The 18,156-nt window shown below is 40.9% G+C and overlaps 1 protein-coding gene across 1 annotated transcript in view; it reads right to left on the bottom strand.

Moving 5' to 3' along the window:
- The window catches only part of KCTD16 (potassium channel tetramerization domain containing 16), a 309,259-nt gene extending 291,688 nt beyond the window's left edge, over positions 1-17,571 (bottom strand). Inside the window, exon 1 of the mRNA XM_068981327.1 lies at positions 16,740-17,571. Coding sequence (XP_068837428.1) covers positions 16,740-17,571 — 832 coding nt within the window. The remainder of the gene's footprint in view (positions 1-16,739) is intronic.
- Between the last annotated feature and the right edge of the window lie 585 nt (positions 17,572-18,156).

The following is an 18,156-nucleotide window of genomic DNA, read 5'->3' as shown; positions in this document are numbered from 1 at the left end:
CAGAGATTTTATCATGGTCCTTTAAGTACTTTGGAGGATATATACATTAATAAAATAACATACTAACCTCAGGTTTTATTCGCAATATATAAAACAATTCCAGACTACTAGGTGAAAGCATATAAAGCCAGTTGTAATGACCATTTTCCATGCTTTCAATAGTAATAACTCCCACTGCTTATGTTATACAAAAAAATAAAATGGATAATTAAGGTAACCTTCTCTGTACTGTAACAAATTAAGAGGTAAAATTAATTTACTTTTGTTCTTTACCTTTTTTAATAACTGTCTTTCTCCAATCCATCCTTCATTTAGAGTTGCCCTGAGAACTAAACATAAGTCAATGAAAATTTAAAAAGTAGAAAGGAGGAAGTTCCCTTGTGGCCCAGTGATTGACAATTCACCTCCCAGTGCAGGGGACTCAGGTTCAATCCCTGGTTGGGGTACTAAGATCCCACATGCCTTGGGGCAACTAAGCCCATGCCCCACAAGTACTGAAGCCCATGAAGCCTTAGAGCCCATGCTCCACAACAAGAAAAGCCCACTCACCACAACTAGAGAAAGCCCACGTGCAGCAACAAAGATCCAGCTCAGCCAAAATTAAACAAGTAAATTTTTTTAAAACAAATAAAAAGCAGAAAAGAATACACAACTAATAAACCTGACCAAAAAGGTAAAAGCTAATTTTTGAATAGATAAAAATTCACTATATGTTTAGAATGTCCAAGTTAGAGTTTTCAAACAGCTACACTGACCCCTTGATGCTGTGCTCACTCACTTAGTCATGTTTGACTCTTTGCAACCCCATGGGCTGCAGCCCGCCAGGCTCCTCTGTCCATGGAATTTTCCAGACAAGAATATCAGAATAGGTTGTCATTTCCTAATCTAGGGGATCTTTCCCAACCAGGGATCAAATCCATGTCTCCTACATCTCCTGCCTTGGCAGGCAGGTTCTTTACCACTAGCACCGCCTGGGAAGCCGGTGCCTATACCTACACCTATACCTAGCTGCTGCTGCTTAGTCACTTCAGATGTGTCTGACTCTACGCAACCCCATGGACTGTAGCCCACCAGGCTCTTCTGCCCAGGGGATTCTCTAGGAAAGAATACTGGAGTAGGTTGCCATGTCCTCCTCCAGGGGAATCTTCCCAACCCAGGGGTCGAACCCAGGTCTCCCACATTGCAAGTGGATTCTTTACCATCTGAGCTACCAGGGAAGGCCCATACCTATACCTCTCCTTATATCGTCAGTTGCTTTCACCATGAGAGGTAATCCTACTATTATAATTTCACATGGTAGGGTAGGGAGGATAGAGAAAAAATTAGTTAATGCCTCCTACACACCAGACATCGTGCTAGGGGCTATGGATGCACACGAACAGGACAAATAGAGTTCCTAGCTCCTGCCTTCATGAAGTTTACAGTCTACTGAGAAAATAATTAACAAGTAAAGGACACAAATATTTACTCATGGGAACAGTGCTATGACAGAAACAGAGCTGAATAGAGAATGATGAGGAAGCTCCGGCTCCTCCAGCTGGGATGGTGACAGAGGCCTTTCCAAGGAAAAATTGTTAAAGCCTGACCCAGAAAGGCAAGAGGCGGAAGAGTTCACAAGTGCAATGTATCAAGGTGGGAGACTGACCAGCCTATTATAAAAGCTATCAAAAGGCCATGTGACTGTGCTGTGGGTGGACCAGGGCCTGCAGAAGCAGCAGGAGAGGTGAGCACACCAAGAGAACTTCAGGAATGTGTTATGGGGTGTGTTTTCCCTTTTGTTAAGAAAATGGATAGCATTAGTCCAGAGAGAAACCAGTGAGAAGCAGCCTGATTTTTGTTTGAGAAAACGCACGATCAGCTCCATCAGATCCATATTTTCTCAGTTTATTGTGAATCCAAGCATACCTATTCATAAGATGAACCAATAGAGCCTAGAAACAAACTGAGACAAGCAAACAAGATGGCATGACCTTGGCTTAATCCTCACAGTACCACCATGAGAGAGGCTTCTGTGTTCTCCTTTTAGAGGTGAGACAAATGTTCTGAAGGGTCAAGAGGTTAAGATACTCTCCCAAGGGTACTCTAGTAGGAAGGAACAAAACTAAGATTTTCATCCAGATACATCTGATGCCGTTACTGTGCTCAATCATATTTTCACTGTCATTCACAGGGTGCACATCCATGGTTAAAAGGAAGTATCAAGTAAAACTGGTATTATCATTCATCTCACATTTCATTCATTTTATATTTCACATTTTATATCTTGAAATTTTCTTTTAAATTTTACATTTAATTTCTTTAAAATAAAATTAACACTTTATTTCTTTAAAATGTGGTGTTTTAGGGAATTCCCTGGTGGTCCAGTAGTTAGGACCCCACAGTTGCATTACCAAGGCCCAAGTTCAATTTCTGTTTGGGGAACTTATATCCCGCAAACAGTGCAGTCCTGCAAAGAAAAAAATTAAAAGCTAAAATGTGGTGTTATGAATTTATTGATCCCACAAATGCTTACTGAGCTCCTGTGTGTTCAGCACTGGGGTAGTTACTGGAAAAGTTATGTGTGAGACTGACAAGGCAAATGAGTAATCCTTAAAGTTAAAATAATAATCATGACATCATTTTGAGAATCATTATAAAAGGAGACTATAGATATAATTGTAAAGATGTTTAGAATTGATTACTATTCATCTAAGGCTATCATTTGGCTTCTAATTTTGTACATATACTTTCACAAGACAAAGGTTTGATGGAAGGGAGAAATGAAGGGTTTAAAAACAAAGATATTGGTTCCTGGAGTAAGCAAAATTATTCCTACTGGAAATGATGGAATTAACTAAATGAGAAATGGAGCAATGGCTAATGATTTTCAGATACTCCTAAGCCATCCTAGGATAGAATTTCTATGACTCCATCAGTCAGCTAGTATCTTAAAGTCAACAGATGCATTAGTATTTTAGCATTTTCTCCTCTAAGCATTAATATAAAATGTGATTAAATTCCCCAACACCCCAAGTTCAGATTAGAAGTTTCCTCTCTACCCTTTTATCAATTTATACTTCTTTATCGCATGAGATTGAAATTGCCCATTAACTAGTTCAATCTCTCCTTAAAATACATGCTCCATTGAGAACACTGATGACCAAATGCATCTCATTTACACGTGAATCTCTGGAACTGCGTGCATCCTCATGTGCATAGTAGGTGTTTGAAATATATTCTAGAAGGAATGTATAAGCCAACCATTGCTGAGGCATTTAGGAACCTAGCACATGCAAAAGCAAAGGATCAGCAAGTTCCCAGGGACTGGCATATACTCATACGACCAGAAGGTAGCAAACAGAATTCTGTACAAGCAAGAGGCTAGACATAGAATCTACCAATTAAAGGAGGTCATTCTAAAATGCCATTTGCAGTAACATGAATGAACCTAGAGATTGTCATATTGAGTGAAGTAAGTCAAACTGAAAAGGAGAAATATCATATGACATCCCTTATATGTGGAATCGAAAAAGAAATGATACAAATGAACTTCCTTACAAAACAGAAAAAGACACAGATTTAGAGAGTAAGCTTATGGTTGTGGGATGAGGGAAGGATGAGGGGAAGGGATAGTTAGGGAGTTTGGATGGACATGTACACACTGCTATATTTAAAATGGATAACCAAGGACCTACTGTGTAGCATAGGGAACCCTGCTTAATGTTATGTAGCAGCCTGGATGGGAGAGGAGTTTGGGAGAGAATGTATACGTGTATATGTATGGTTGAGTCCCTGTGCTGCTTGCCTGAAACTATCACAACATTGTTCATTTATCTGCTACACCCCAACACAAAATAAAAAGATTTTAAAAAAATAAACAAAGGAGGTCATTCTAAGGAGGGGATGACACGATCTTGGTATAAAACTAAAATGTACTTCACATGATGTTTTGTTCTTTGTGCAGATGATGGAAGATTTCAAGGGCCTACAGTTTCCAATCCATGAGGCCTGTGCACAATGTGAATCACTTCCCTGGCAGATTGTGTAGAAGTACTAGGAAATCGTGAGCATGAGGAATTTGTGAATCAGGATCTCAATTCTTTGCATACAGATATGATATTTGCTACCCCTCTCATCTGGACAACCCTGCAAAAAACAAAAAGGTACTTTATATGAGCCAGGTCTTCAGTAAGTGTGAAGCAATCAGATCTTTCCAAACAAATAAATATTTTATATTACTGAGCATCCAAAGACCTGAAAACAGCCTTTAAAATGTTGAAAGTATCACACATTAGAACAGAGTCGTTAGAACTCCAGGCCACAAAAGTATTTATTCAGAAAAGCCAAACAACGCCGGTGTTTTCTAAGGAGTGCTTTTTCATGCAAATAGGGCTGAACATCATGCCCGTTTCACTGCAGCTTGACAAGACGTAACACCTTCACACAGGTATCCCTCTGTTTAAAGAAACAGATATTTCACCCAGTTGGCTAAAAAGCAAACTCGTGCAAATGGAATCCTATTTTCCATTTGCACTTCACTGTACATTTGCAAGTATGGGCCCATAGGAACATTTCTCCACCTGACGTAACTGAATGCTTAACCCTGTAAGAAATTAAGCCATAACGCCTGACCAGTGCTTGATATGCTTCTCACTGTTGGCCAGCTCTTTTTCCGTCAAGGGCTCTGCAACATTCCCTCAAGTCTAGAGTATTCCCTTGGCTTTGATTTTATGCCTCTGCCACACTCTAACAGTCATATGCCCCATTTCCCCAATCCCCGTCACTAGAATTTATCTGCTGTTCCACAGCTCCCTTTACAGAAAAATCACCATTACTGGAATCTGGCTCTCCTTTTCTCTGTGTAACAGCCTAGCAGTGTCAATCCACAGTTCATGCGATTGTCTAAAACACAATATTCAGCAGCCCAAAAGTCTCGTAAGTGTGAAAGTGTTAGTCGCTCAGTCATGTACAACTTTTTGTGACCCCATGAACAAAAAAGTAGCCTGCCAGGCTCCTTTGTCCATGGAATTCTCCAGGAAAGAATACTGGAGTGGGTTGCCATTCCCTTCTCCAGGGGATCTTCCCCACCCAGGGAAATGAGCCCAGGTCTCCTGCATCTCAGGCAGATTGTCTACCATCTGAGCTACCAGATGTGCACCAGGTTATATATAAAGAATGGGTTGCCTCCTATTTTCACCCATGTAAGTAGTTTACAATCACATTATATCATATACACTCAGAATAAAAAGTTGCTATAAATGGGTATAACTGGGGCTTCCTAGGTGGCACTAGTAGTAAAAGAACCCACCTGCCAATGCAGGAGATGTAAGAGATGCAGTTTCGATTCCTGGGGCAGGAAGATCCCCTGGAGAAGGGAATGGCAACCTACTATAGTATTCTCGCCTGAGGATCCCAGGGACAGAGGAGCCTGGAGGGCTACAGTCCATGGGGTCTCAAAGAGTCGGACACAACTGAAGTGGCTTAGTACACACATACAGATGGGGGTGCAGAAATTATCAGAACTTTCTGCTTCAGAATGGAACTGATGAATACAAGTAGAAAAGTATGAATTTCTTCACATGGGGCAGTTTTTGAATGGGTCACACGGTAGCAGACTCGAGTACTCTTGTTATTGTTTAGTACCTAAGTTATGTCTGACTGTGCAACCCATGGACTGCAGCACACCAGGTTCCTCTGTCCTTCATGATCTCCCACTTTCCTTTCAAAGTCACACAGTAGAGCTACTCGGTAGGAAGCAAAGGTCTTGTTTTCACTTCTGGAGCAATGTAAATGATCTTATTGTCAGGGGCATTTCTCAGTAACCATTTTCTCTCACCGTGAAGGAAAATTCTCTCTAGGCTAAGATTCCTAAAATGTTATTCTAATCCTTCAATGATTGAGTGTATAATTTAAATTATATTCTTAATTTTAAATTCTACCATATATTCTCCTAGATTCTGGAAAACCACACATTGAAAATAAGGTGGGGAGAAAAGCCATTATTAATGACTTGCATTATGGAATAGCAAAGGGAAGAAAAGAGTTACTGGAATTGGAAGCTTTTGAAGGGTTTATTTTTATGTTTATTCAGGTTCAATTAAAATCCGTAGCTTGAATTTCCTCTTTAAAAGTCACTTCTAGATGCTTTGGTTTGTTTTGGTTTTTTCTTTTTTTTTTTTTTTTAACATGCATAGAATCAACAGACTGGACAGAGTATCCAGGAAGACTATTAAAAAGAATCAGGTGAGTTATTTACAGGAAGGACCTGTATTTTGTCATTCTCAGAGGTCCTTGAAATTACTTACTAACATTTCCTTAGCATTGCCTGGGTGACAGGAGCTGTCATCAGCACTTCCTATATAGCAACCCATTCAATTCTCATAACCACACTGAGGCAAGCACCACTGTTACCATCTCCATTTTCCAGGTGAGGAAACTAAAGCACAAAGTCAAGTGATTTGCCAGTGATCAAACAGGTAGGGATTCAAACTCAAACAGTCTGGGGTCCCACACCCAGGCTCTCAACCACCATTTCACGTTGCCTCTGCCTCTGATCACTAAGGAGCTAAGAATGGAGGGAGGGAGGAAGTAGAATTCCTTGGCAGTAAGAAGATTAAGAAGGCCAGCTAGTCATCCTCACAGCACACTTTGCATTCTAGCAGATCCCTCTCAATTTTGCAGCACTTTTCTGAATCCCAAGTCTCTCCTTGGGTTGTTCCTTAAACCCTGGCTCCACCCCAGCTTCAATTTGCTCCTGCTTGGGTGCATCAACTAAAAGGAAACCACAGGAGACTTTGCTGCTGGTAAGTGTTTTTCTCAGTTCCCTGGAGCTAGAATGTCTGTGCAGGTGCTAAGAGCTAAGCTAAGCACTTTACATACAAAATGGAATTCTCCCTGCAAGATGCCCTGCCCTTAGGACTCAGGACAAGTCAAGAAATGCCATCATTACTACTAATCACACCAGACCAATCACACCATCACTGCTCTCCAGTTCTTCTTTAAGAGATGATGTAATTGTAGATTCAAGACAGTGGCCTGTATGACCATAAAAGTCTGCTCTGTGATGACCTAAAGGGGTGGGATGGAGGAGGGGTGGGTGGGATGGGGGAGGGGTGGGAGGGAGGGAGGCTCAAGAGGGAGGGGATATATGTATACTTATGGCTGATTCATGCTGTTGTACAGCAGAAACTAACACAACATTGTAAAGCAAATAAAACATACATTATATATATATGTGAGTGTGTGCTCAGTCGCTTCAGTAGTATCTGAATTGGCGGCCAAGTGGACTGTAGCCTACCAGGCTCCTGTGTCCATGGGATTCTCCAGGCATGAATACTGGAGTAGGTTGCTGTGCCCTCCTCCATGGGATCTGCAATGGGCATTTAGTTTCCTTCTTTGAGAAATATTTATGAGTGCCTACAGTTTTGCAGGTTTTGGGCCAGGTGTATCACAAGGAATGTGACTGACAGTTCCCACGTTCACAGACTTCCTATCTAATGTTACAGAAACAGTTAAATAAGCAGGTATAACGCAGTATTATTTGTGTCATGGTAAAAGAAAACAGGGTCCTTTGGAGCAAATATAAGAGGTACCTAATCTAGATATGGTGCGCTAGAAAAGCTTCCCATAAAAGGAAGCTGTAGATTTGGGACCTGAAGTATTTAATCAAAGCAGGTGGAGGCATAGTTCCAGGCAGAGGGAACATTACGTACAAAACTGAAGAACCAAGTGTATAACAGCATTCAGGATCTGAGGTTAAAAACGCAAGGGATGGGAGGGCAACAGAAAAGGCAAGGGACAGAAGCAGAAGTCATAACACGAACAGCTGTGATTCGTGTTAGGAAGTGACATGGGGTCAGACTCACACATTAGAAATCTCACCATATCTGCAGCAGGAAGAAAAGACCCAAAGGGGATCACAACAGACATGGATGGGAAGGACAATTTTATTTTCTTTGTAATAGTCTAGAAAAGCAATACCGGTGGCCTGGGCCAGAGTAGCATCAGTGGAGACGGGAAGAAATGGATGGATTTGAGGTGGATGACAGAAAAAAACCAATAGAAATTGGAGTTTGGAGCACTGGTAAGGGAGAAAGAAGAGCCACTCAGGTTTTATTCTTCCCTGGGGAACTGGGCAACTGATGAAACCATTTACTGAGATAAGGAATACACGGAGAGGTTTGGGAAACATATATAACAAGTTCAGTGGAGGTCCACACAGTTGAACAAATCCAAGAATGCAAAATTAGAATAGCCAGTAGGCAAACTTTCCCTAGCTATTCTAAAAATGATTCTGTCTCCCAGTCAACAGGAGCCTTCTTGGTAGGTTCACTGCATTCCTGATGGTAACTCAGCCTAGTGACAAGAACAGCAATGGAATCCTAAGTTCTAGGGCTTCCCTGCTGGCTCAGATGGTAAAGAATCTGCCTGTAATACAAGAGACCTGGGTTTGATCCCTGGTTTGGGAAGATCCCCTGGAAGAGGTCATGGCAACCCACTCCAGTATTCTTGCCTTGAGAATCCCCAGGGATGGAGGAGCCTGGTGGATTACAGTCCATGGGGTTGCAAAGAGTCTGACACGACTGAGAGACTAAGCACGGCACAGGCAGTTCTTGGATGATGAGAAAGGAAAGCACGGGCCTGCTATATCATCAGAATCAACTTGAACAATGGAGAGAATAGGTCCCAATTGTTATTTGCCTATATGACAATTACGAAAAAACTAACAATAAGAAGGTGTCCTTCCCTTGCTTCCAAAACATATAGCATTTCAATCTGCCAAAGCAAATTAAAAATGGACTTGCCAGCAAATGAAACAACCAACAAAGAATTAATCTCCAAAATATACAAGCAGCTCATGCAGCTCAATACCAGAAAAACAAATGATCCAGTCAAAAAGTGGGCCAAAGAACTAAAGAGACATTTCTCCAAAGAATACATACAGATGGCTAAAAAAATACATGAAAAGATGCTCAACATCACTCATTATCAGAGAAAATGAAATCAAAACCACAATGAGGTACCATCTCACCGGTCAGAATGGCTGCCATCAAAAAGTCTACAAACAATAAATGCTGGAAAGGGAGTGGAAAAAAGGGAACCCTTTTATTTTACACTGTTGGTGGGAATGCAAACTAGTACAGTGTGGAGATTCCTTTAAAAACTGGAAATAGAACTGCCATACAACTCAGCAACCCACTGCTGGGCATACGCACCAAGGAAACCAGAATTGAAAGAGACACAAGTACCCCGATGTTCACTGCAGCAGTCTTTACAACAGCTAGGACATGGAAGCAACCTAGACGTCCATCAGCAGAGGAATGGATAAGGAAGTTGTGGTACATATACAGAATAGAATATTACTCAGCTATAAAAAAAAGAACACATTTGAGTCAGTTCTAATGAGATGGATGCTATTATACAGAGTGAAATAAGTCAGAAAGAGAAACGCTAATATAGCATATTGACACATATACATGGAATTCAGAAAAATGGTAGCAATGATCCTATATGCAAGACAGTAAAAGGACACAGATGTAAAGAACAGAATTTTGGACTATGTAGGAGAGGCGAGGGTGGGATGATTTGAGAGAATACCACGGAAACATATATATTACCACATGTAAACTAGAAGACCAGTGCAAGCTCGACGCATGAAGCAGGGCACACAAAGCCAGTGCTCTGGGACAACCCAGAGAGATGGGGTGGGGAGGGAGCTGGGAAGGGGTTTCAGGACAGGGGGACACATGTGCACACGTGGCTGATTCATGCCAATGCATGGCAAAAGCCACCGAAAGGTTGTAAAGTAATTAGCTTCCAGTTGAAATTAAAAAATTAATTTAAAAAAAAATTAAAAAAGAAGTCAAGATCCTAAATAAATAAATAAAACTGGGCTTTCCAACACTTGTGAAGATTTCTTGCAAGAAATTCTGAACTTGAATCTGATCAAGCCTTAGAATCTGGTGTTGAGCTCTAACAAATTTACAGAAAATGCAGGGGTAAGAAAAAATATGTTACTGACATCACAGAGATCATAGAGATGGATGAGCAAAACCCAGAGTGCCGGACATTTGACATGACAAATAGCTTGGTTTCTTCAAACAAATAAACTGAAAGAAAAAAAAAAGAAAGAAAGAAAGAAAGGAGAGAGAGAAAAAAAGTGTGAAGGGGGATAGGAGGAAGGAAGGGAGAAATAAAAAGATGTAAGATTTTCGCCATTTTGTGGTAATGTCATATGCAATATTCTTTTTATTTTATAGACAGCAATAAAAGATAATAAACAGGGACTTTCCTGGTGGTACGGAGGATAAGAATCCAGCTGCCGGTGCAGGGGACACAGGTTTGATCCGCTCTTCTGGGAAGACTCGACATGCCTTGAAACAACTAAGCCCATGAGCCACAATTACTGAAGTCCCCATGCCTAGAGCTGTGCTCTGCAACAAGAAAAGCCATTGCAATGAGAAGCCCAAACACCACAACTAGAGAGTAGCCCTCACTCACTGCAACTAGAGAAAAGCCCATGCACAGAGACCCAGGGTATCCAAGAATACAAAAGGTAATGGATGTACCTCACTTGACTCTTGATTCAAGCGAGACAACTTAAAAAAAAAAATACTGTAAGAGAATCAAAGTTTGCACACCAACTAGACATCAGAAGATATCAAAGTACTATTTGTTTTGTATGCGATGTTACTGTGATGCATTTTAAAATTCATTTTATTTTAGAAACATATAGTTTTTAATGGATGAATGAAATGATTAATACCTGAAATTTGTTTCAAAATAATCCAGTGCAAACAGAAGAGAAAGTAGGTAGGGATATGTGAAACAAGATTAGTCTGGTAATAATCACTGTAACTTTTGGAGCTGGGTGTTTCTACATTTGGGTGTTTGAAAATTTCCATACTGAAATGTTTTAGCTGACTTGCCAAGAAATGCAGGATTTGAGGAAAGCTAGAGCAAAGACCAAAGAAAAGAGCAACAGTCAGCTGTGATGCAGAGATTGAACATCATCTCTGCTTTCAGAAGAACTGTTTCTGGGCATGGAACCGGCACTCTCTCCTCTGTCCAGTCAACCCTCTCCACGGTTTGCGCTTGGAGGTGCTCCAAATGGAGCTCGGCGGCATTTTCTCTGTTTATGATTCCTTTGATAAGATCCAAATCTCTTCAGGCTGTCAGAATCATTTGGTCTTCTCTTTCTAACCATATATATACATACCCACACACACACACATATATATATACATATATGTTTTAACATATCAAGGGACTTAGGGGCAATCACAGAGTTCTCCCCCTTTTTTCTCACATACTGACATTTCTCTTGCTGCCAAATTCATTCAGGGAGGCCAGAGACTTAGGAAGAAACTACTCAAATCATCTCTTACAAAGAATCAGGTTCAGGTAACATACCCTGTTTAGCATGAAAGTGAAAACAAATGACACAATAGAATATTTTCCTAACATGCAGAAGAAGGGGTCGACAGAGGATGAGATGATTAGATGGCATCACCAACTCAATGGACATGAGTCTGAGAAAACTTCAGGAGATAGTGAAGGACAGGGAAGTCCATGGAATCTCAAAGAATCAGACATGACGCAGTGACTGAACAACTAACATGTTTATAGTACTGTTACATTGAGCCCAATGGTCAGAGAACAGCATTTTAAAGAGACAAGAAAAAACCGATACCCACTGCCCCTGTCCTTTATCATCACCAGCCAATATCTCCCGAGCAGGGTCTAGGCTGACTTCATGATGAAGCCTTATACTTAGATTATGTTATACATTTAAGTTATAAATTACAAAATGAGAAGGCACAGGCCTTAAGAACACTCCCTTTGGGATACAAAGTCACCTGATCAACAACCATTAAAAGGTTTCTTATGTACAAAAACCTCTGAATAAAGTAACACCATGCCTTGAAAATATTGTAAATATAATGTGTAAGGCTCGGAGAACCGCGCTCTGAAAAGGACACTCAGGGACAGCCTCTAGTGGACTGACAAAGTTTATTATCCAATTGTGTAGTTTTATAATTTTCAGGGAATAGAGCATAAGGCTGACTTGCACGTAGCCATTCCAGATAAACATTAAAACATTCAAGCATAAAATACAGTTCCTACCACCCAAGCCATAACATAGCTTTGGTGAAACTCTAAAGGGAGTCTTATCACGAAACAACAGTCCTTGCTCTCAGAAACAGGTGGTCAGAAGGAAGCCTTCAAACGCCTCAAGGCCGGGCGTATTGACCTTCATGATCTGTTCCCAGCCTTGGGCACTCAGTGAATGCTCATAACCCTTTGTTATGCTCGTCCCAGCTTCCAACCTTTGTCATGAGTGGAGCAAATACATTTTCAGTATTTGCTTAAAGCCTTCCAGCTCCTCCACATAATGACAGGACAGAACTTTACTGACATCTTGATTGTGGCATAAAGAGAAAGAACTTGAAAGCAGGAATGACTAAAGCATGAGGAAAGGCGAGCATCTAAGATGGAAAAGACAGAAAAATATCACAGAAAGAGGAGAGGTAGGTAAACACCCGGAGAAGACGATGGCACCCCACTCCAGTACTCTTGCCTGGAAAATCCCGTGGACGGAGGAGCCTGGTAGGCTGCAGTCCATGGGGTCAAGAAGAGTCGGACACGACTGAGAGACTGCACTTTCACTTTTCACTTTCATGCATTGGAGAAGGAAATGGCAACCCACTCCAGTGTTCTTGCCTGGAGAATCCCAGGGATGGGGGAGCCTGGTGAGCTGCCGTCTATGGGGTCGCACAGGGTCGGACACGACTGAAGCGACTTAGCAGCAGCAGGTAAACACCAGACCTTCACAGTTTGGACTTTGCTGTTCTGTGTCTTCATTTTGAATGTGCCAACATCAATTTTTATTGTCATATTTCTATGGACAATAAAAATTGAAGTTGTCATTGGTAACTTTTGAGGAACAAGGAAAAAGAAAGCTAGAATTATTTCAAGATAGATGCTTTCCTGCCTGTTTTCCTTTAAAAACTCACCCTTTTACAAGTTTTAAAATCAACACTAGGTAAGTTACTCACAATGGCTAGAACCACCATTTCTTCCTAATACAAGGTCATGAAGAATTCTAAGAAATCATTTCCTAATCTACTTTTCTCCAACACCCCCATCTCAATCAACCCACCCTGAAGATATATACTATGTATACGAAGCAACTTAGAAACTTTGGTAGAAACAACCTTTTGAATGTAAGGAAACCAAGTAAAGAGAAAAAAGGTTAAAATGCACTTCCAAGTAGTAATCTATTGAAAAGGCAATGAATCGATGTCTCTCTCTATGATTCACAGAACTCGGTTTATGTTTTGGGATGTTATGAATGAAACTCTCTACTTGTGGTCAGGTTATCACAATTCTATTAGAGGCAAATGCCTTTGAATCTGAATGCTTTCAGGCATTTGTCTAAAGTAATTCACTCATAGGAATAAGATTAAGGAAATGTACATAATCTTCTCCAATAAAGAACAACTTTCCCTCTCACTAGGGCATTGAAAGAAGGCTCTAAATAAGAGGTGCATTTATTTCCATATACCTGTGATTTTGTTCCTAAGTGGTGTGAATGGCTATTGATTCACTATCAGGACTTCTGTCTTCCAAATTACTTAACTCATTCCATCTGGAAGTGAGTCAAGAAGTCATCTTCTGACGTTTATATTGCCTTCCATACAATACTTGGAAAGAAAACAGAGGTAATTATTTACCTAGTTGGATGAGAAAGAGGGGAAAATACCTTCTTGTTGTTTTAACTGAAAACAATTAAAATACTTTGTGAGGCAATCCTAGGACAGACATTTCTATGTTCTTATACCATTCACATTTTCTTGCTTGCTGATAAGTGAATCATAATCCATAGTATCTCACATATTGTATTCTGGTGTATAAGCAGTGTAAACAAACACATTTCTTGCCGCCCTGATGAACACACACAAACATCTCTTGACATTTTTTTCTAGTTTTACATTAAACAGTCAGTCAGAACTACTTGATGTTGATCATCAATTCTAGGCCTACATGAAGACTGAATGAGGCAAGAATCTAACCTGTTAATAACTGACAGATCTCCCTGGAAAATCTAGAAGAAAATTAAGCAAACAGAGGAAGAAGGGATCTCTCCTCACGACTGTCAGCCACCATATACAATGTATTAATTTCTTGCTGTTCATTCTTATTGTGATATGGATCCAGGCAAAGTGATTCTGCATTATCCCTTGGTTATTAGAAGAGTCTTACTTCTTGGAGTTCATTCCTTGGAACTAGGAAGTTTGTCACCACATATCTATATCTTTATCTACAGATATTTTTATAATCTAGGAGGCAGTTGGGATCCCCTACAAAGAACACCTTTGCTGTTGGTTGGTTGTTTTTTTTAAAAAAAAATGGAGGAAGTGCTCCTTGAGACACATACTGCTCTTCAGACCACTGCCCTTCAAACCTGGATGGCAGGCAGGTGGTGGTTTCTGGGCTCCATGCCCTCTGCAGTGCATGCAGTGGCTCGGGGTTGGCGATTGGTTGATTCGCAGGGCTTGGGACATCTTTGCATACAGGCAATTCCCTGCTTTAGAGCACCTCCCAGAGTTTTGGCCCATTAACCCAAGCACAACAGCTTGATGAATTAATGCTTATAGAGGCACAGTTGGCAGCTTCTAATTAAATAATTATGGCTAAGCAGCTGCACGGAAGCTGTCATGCACCCTAGAAAGCCAGCTGTCAGCTTTATTGATCCTGAGACTGAGGAAGAGTTAACACTTAGCTCTGGTTGTTGGGTACAAAGAGCAAGTATATCATATGCAGTATATATGCTGTGCAATATGAAGTTGTTGCATATTTGTGCTAGTCTGTCCATGGAGTAATGAAGAGCAACCTCCTCCCTGGCATCCTCTCAGCAATCCAACAAAAAAAAGGAAGTGATTATATGATTAGAGAACAGAGTCTGTCTGGAGCAATCTACAGAGGGCTTAGTATTATACAGATGAGTCCTTAATAAACACAGAAATGTCACTGAACTAGCAGGCAACTCAGGCTCTAAGTCTCATTTAGATGAGCAAAGTGATTGGAATCAAGTGTGGTCTTTTTGAGGGGGTATGACTGATATGTTTTCTTCTGTTTGACTAAAGTTTCTTAAGAGGCCGTTTTCAAATACTAGAAATTGGGGAACCAGTGACTATCACAAAACTAGATTTAAATTCAACGATGCATTTTTTTTTTCCAAGTTAGAAGATGTCTGTTCTACAGAGTCACAGATAATGTCATATTCCTTTATAGAAAGCTAAAAAGCTAAAGCTTTATCTCTACGCTAATGGAAAACTCACCAGAAGGAAGAAAGCAGAATCTGGCACTAAGCCCCAACACAGGGAAAGGTATAGATTATAGATAACAGCCATAGATAGGGGTATTGAGCCAAATAATGTTTGTTACAGAACATCAGAATGCGACTGAACTGCTAGATGATTCCACTTTTCTCCACAGGCTGTTCTTTCTATACAATCCATGTGTTTTCACTTCTAAAAACCAAATCTGTGATAACCCAGTACAGAACAACTGGGCTTCCCGCAGGCCTTGTCACCAAGGCTCCCAACATCATCTCCAAAGGAATAAACACAACTGTAGGCAAAACTCAGTCCAACAGATTCAGTCACACCTTACACATGTAGAGATCTTTTGATATTTTAATCCTCAAAATTTATGGATTTGCCTTAAAATAAGAATAGGGAAAAGCTAGAAACATATTTCTCATGGAATGCACTTCACCCAGCTCCCAGACCTGTTGAAAATCAGCAGTTCATCAAGCACTGAACTTTACAGACTGATTGCTTTCCTCCCAGAGATCAATGGCTTATGGTTAATTTACAGTAATTCTTAAAATAAGGCATTCTGTACAGTAAATTGTCATTTAAACAACTGGACTGACTCTAAGAAACTCTACTATAAAGACTTCAGTACAATTGTTTCCTTCATTTTTTTCTCTTCTGGTTTCCTCTTATGCAGTGATTCTATCACCTCCATTATCTGAAGCTGACTGTGTGTGATTGACAGTTCTCAAGGATTCATTCCATTTGGGTGAATCCTAAATGCAGCTCAGCTTAATTAAGTCTGCAGTGCAACTCAAATCTCAGTACAAATTGCTAAGGAATCAAATCACAAATTCGTGAACGCCTAGGCAGGCAAATTTCAGACTTGGGGTCGGGGGAAAGGGGTCTTTCATCAGTCTGTACTGCCATCTAGCCAAGATCACGTCATTCAGTGCAACGTCCATTTTGCTTTCAATGTCCCTGATGAAAGCCAGTCTTCAGAAACCAGCTTAATAGACTCCAAAGTTCAGATAAGACAACAGTCAGCAGCACTTCAGCCACTCTGAGCCTACCGAACTCCCATAACCCAACAGCCAAGTTTTCATCATTGCCTTATCTTCACAGTTCAATATCTGACAGACACACATATCTATTTTCATTTCACATATTACCTATACCAATATCATTTTATACTGTCACTTTGAGGCCTTTAAATAGTCTGTGAGTTGATTGGGAAAACAAAAGTTACCTTAGGTAAAACATGAAAGCTGATTATAACCTCTAATCTTCTAGCTATACCTCAAGAGTTAAAAAAATAAAATAAAAATCCCAAACAGCATTCCTTAGACATAGGCTGAACATGCAGACCATATATACATATATATCTATTAAACAAATCCATACACATGAAAAACAACAAGAACACTCTGTACTTACGGTAGAAGACGTACTCGGTGTAACTTGACCAGATCTTGTCATCTGTATATTGGTTGACGAAAGATGCTGTCACTGAGGAGTTACAGGCCACCATGTGGAATCCACATTCTGACAACATATCAAAAGCCCTTTCCAGATGCCTGAATTTGAGATAAAATCTGGATGTGTATCTTTCTGGGGCTCGGTCAGGGTCTCTGCTCTCATTCAAAGTTTCTCCAAAGACCTCCTTCGCCAAGGAAATCCTTCCACAAACCAAAATCCGGGGAACTCTCCGAAACTTGGCATCCGCCTGCCCCTCTCTGCCCATGGTGCAGGACCCCCTGTAACCCACAGTAATAAAACCCCACTTGCGGTCAGCAGGGAGCAACGAGGAAGGGGGGCAGATTCTCGTGTCACTTCCTTGGGAGGCATCTTCAAAGTCACTGTGGCAGAATTCATCTGGGCTTTGCTTGATTTCATCGGGGGTCAGGAGTTTGACCAAGTCTGGGAGCTGGAAGTACTCAGCTTCTCTTTTCAGTCTTCCCCTTTCTGGAAAGTGATCAGGCAGGACCACCTGCCTGTCCCTGAGATAGTCCAGAATATAACGGAACAAGAATCCATCTCTGTCAATGAAAAACCTTCCCTTGGAATCCTTGGCTAGGTCGTTAGCTGTGTCTCTCTTTGGGGAAAACATTTTCCACAGGAGGGAATGAGGGATGCTTATTAATGTGGAATGGCGAGTGAAATAAACTTGACCCCCAACATTCAGCTCCACGACCTCAGGGAAGCAGTTGGGAACTGCAGCCCCTTGTTCTCGAGCATAATAACGACTACAGTTGCCACTCAGAGCCATGGTCCCTTTCTTCTCTCTCTTCTCCTATTTTGATGTGAAGAAGCGATCCAATGGAGTCACAGCCTGATCCTTTGCAGCAACTTATAAGGGAGGGAGAGGATGCTAACTTGTTAAAAACAACCTCCTCTTACCCCAGTTTTTTTTCCCCCAACAAAGCAAAATTTCAGAGTCCACAGGTGAAGTGATGCTACAGAAGTAGTTTAAACCCTGGCAGGTGGTGAGCTATGACTTCATGGAATATAATCAACTCATCTGCATCCAGTTTTCCCCCAAGCTCAGTAGGCAAGGCCGGTCAGGTCCCCAGTTACTGAGAGGTCTGTCTGCAGGAAAAGAGAGAAAATTATTTCCTCAAACACAGCATGAGTCAGAAAAAGAGACTGCTGGAGAGAGGAGAGGGAGGTAGAAGGAGGGAGGGAAACTGAAAGGGAGGGAGGGAGAGATTATTTTACATAAGCAGCCCTGGAATTACTGATTTCAGCCATTCTTCAACTAAATCGTAGCTTCTTTCAAGGTATTTCGGGTCTACATATTTATCTATATCCCTCTGTCTCCAGCATTTAGTATTAAAAACATTTCTATTTGATT

This window comes from Capricornis sumatraensis, chromosome 9 (assembly GCF_032405125.1).
Source record: "Capricornis sumatraensis isolate serow.1 chromosome 9, serow.2, whole genome shotgun sequence".
NCBI classification, from domain to species: domain Eukaryota; kingdom Metazoa; phylum Chordata; class Mammalia; order Artiodactyla; family Bovidae; genus Capricornis; species Capricornis sumatraensis.
The sequence above is the reverse complement of the archived record's forward strand: the minus strand, read 5'-3'. Positions and strand labels throughout refer to the sequence as shown.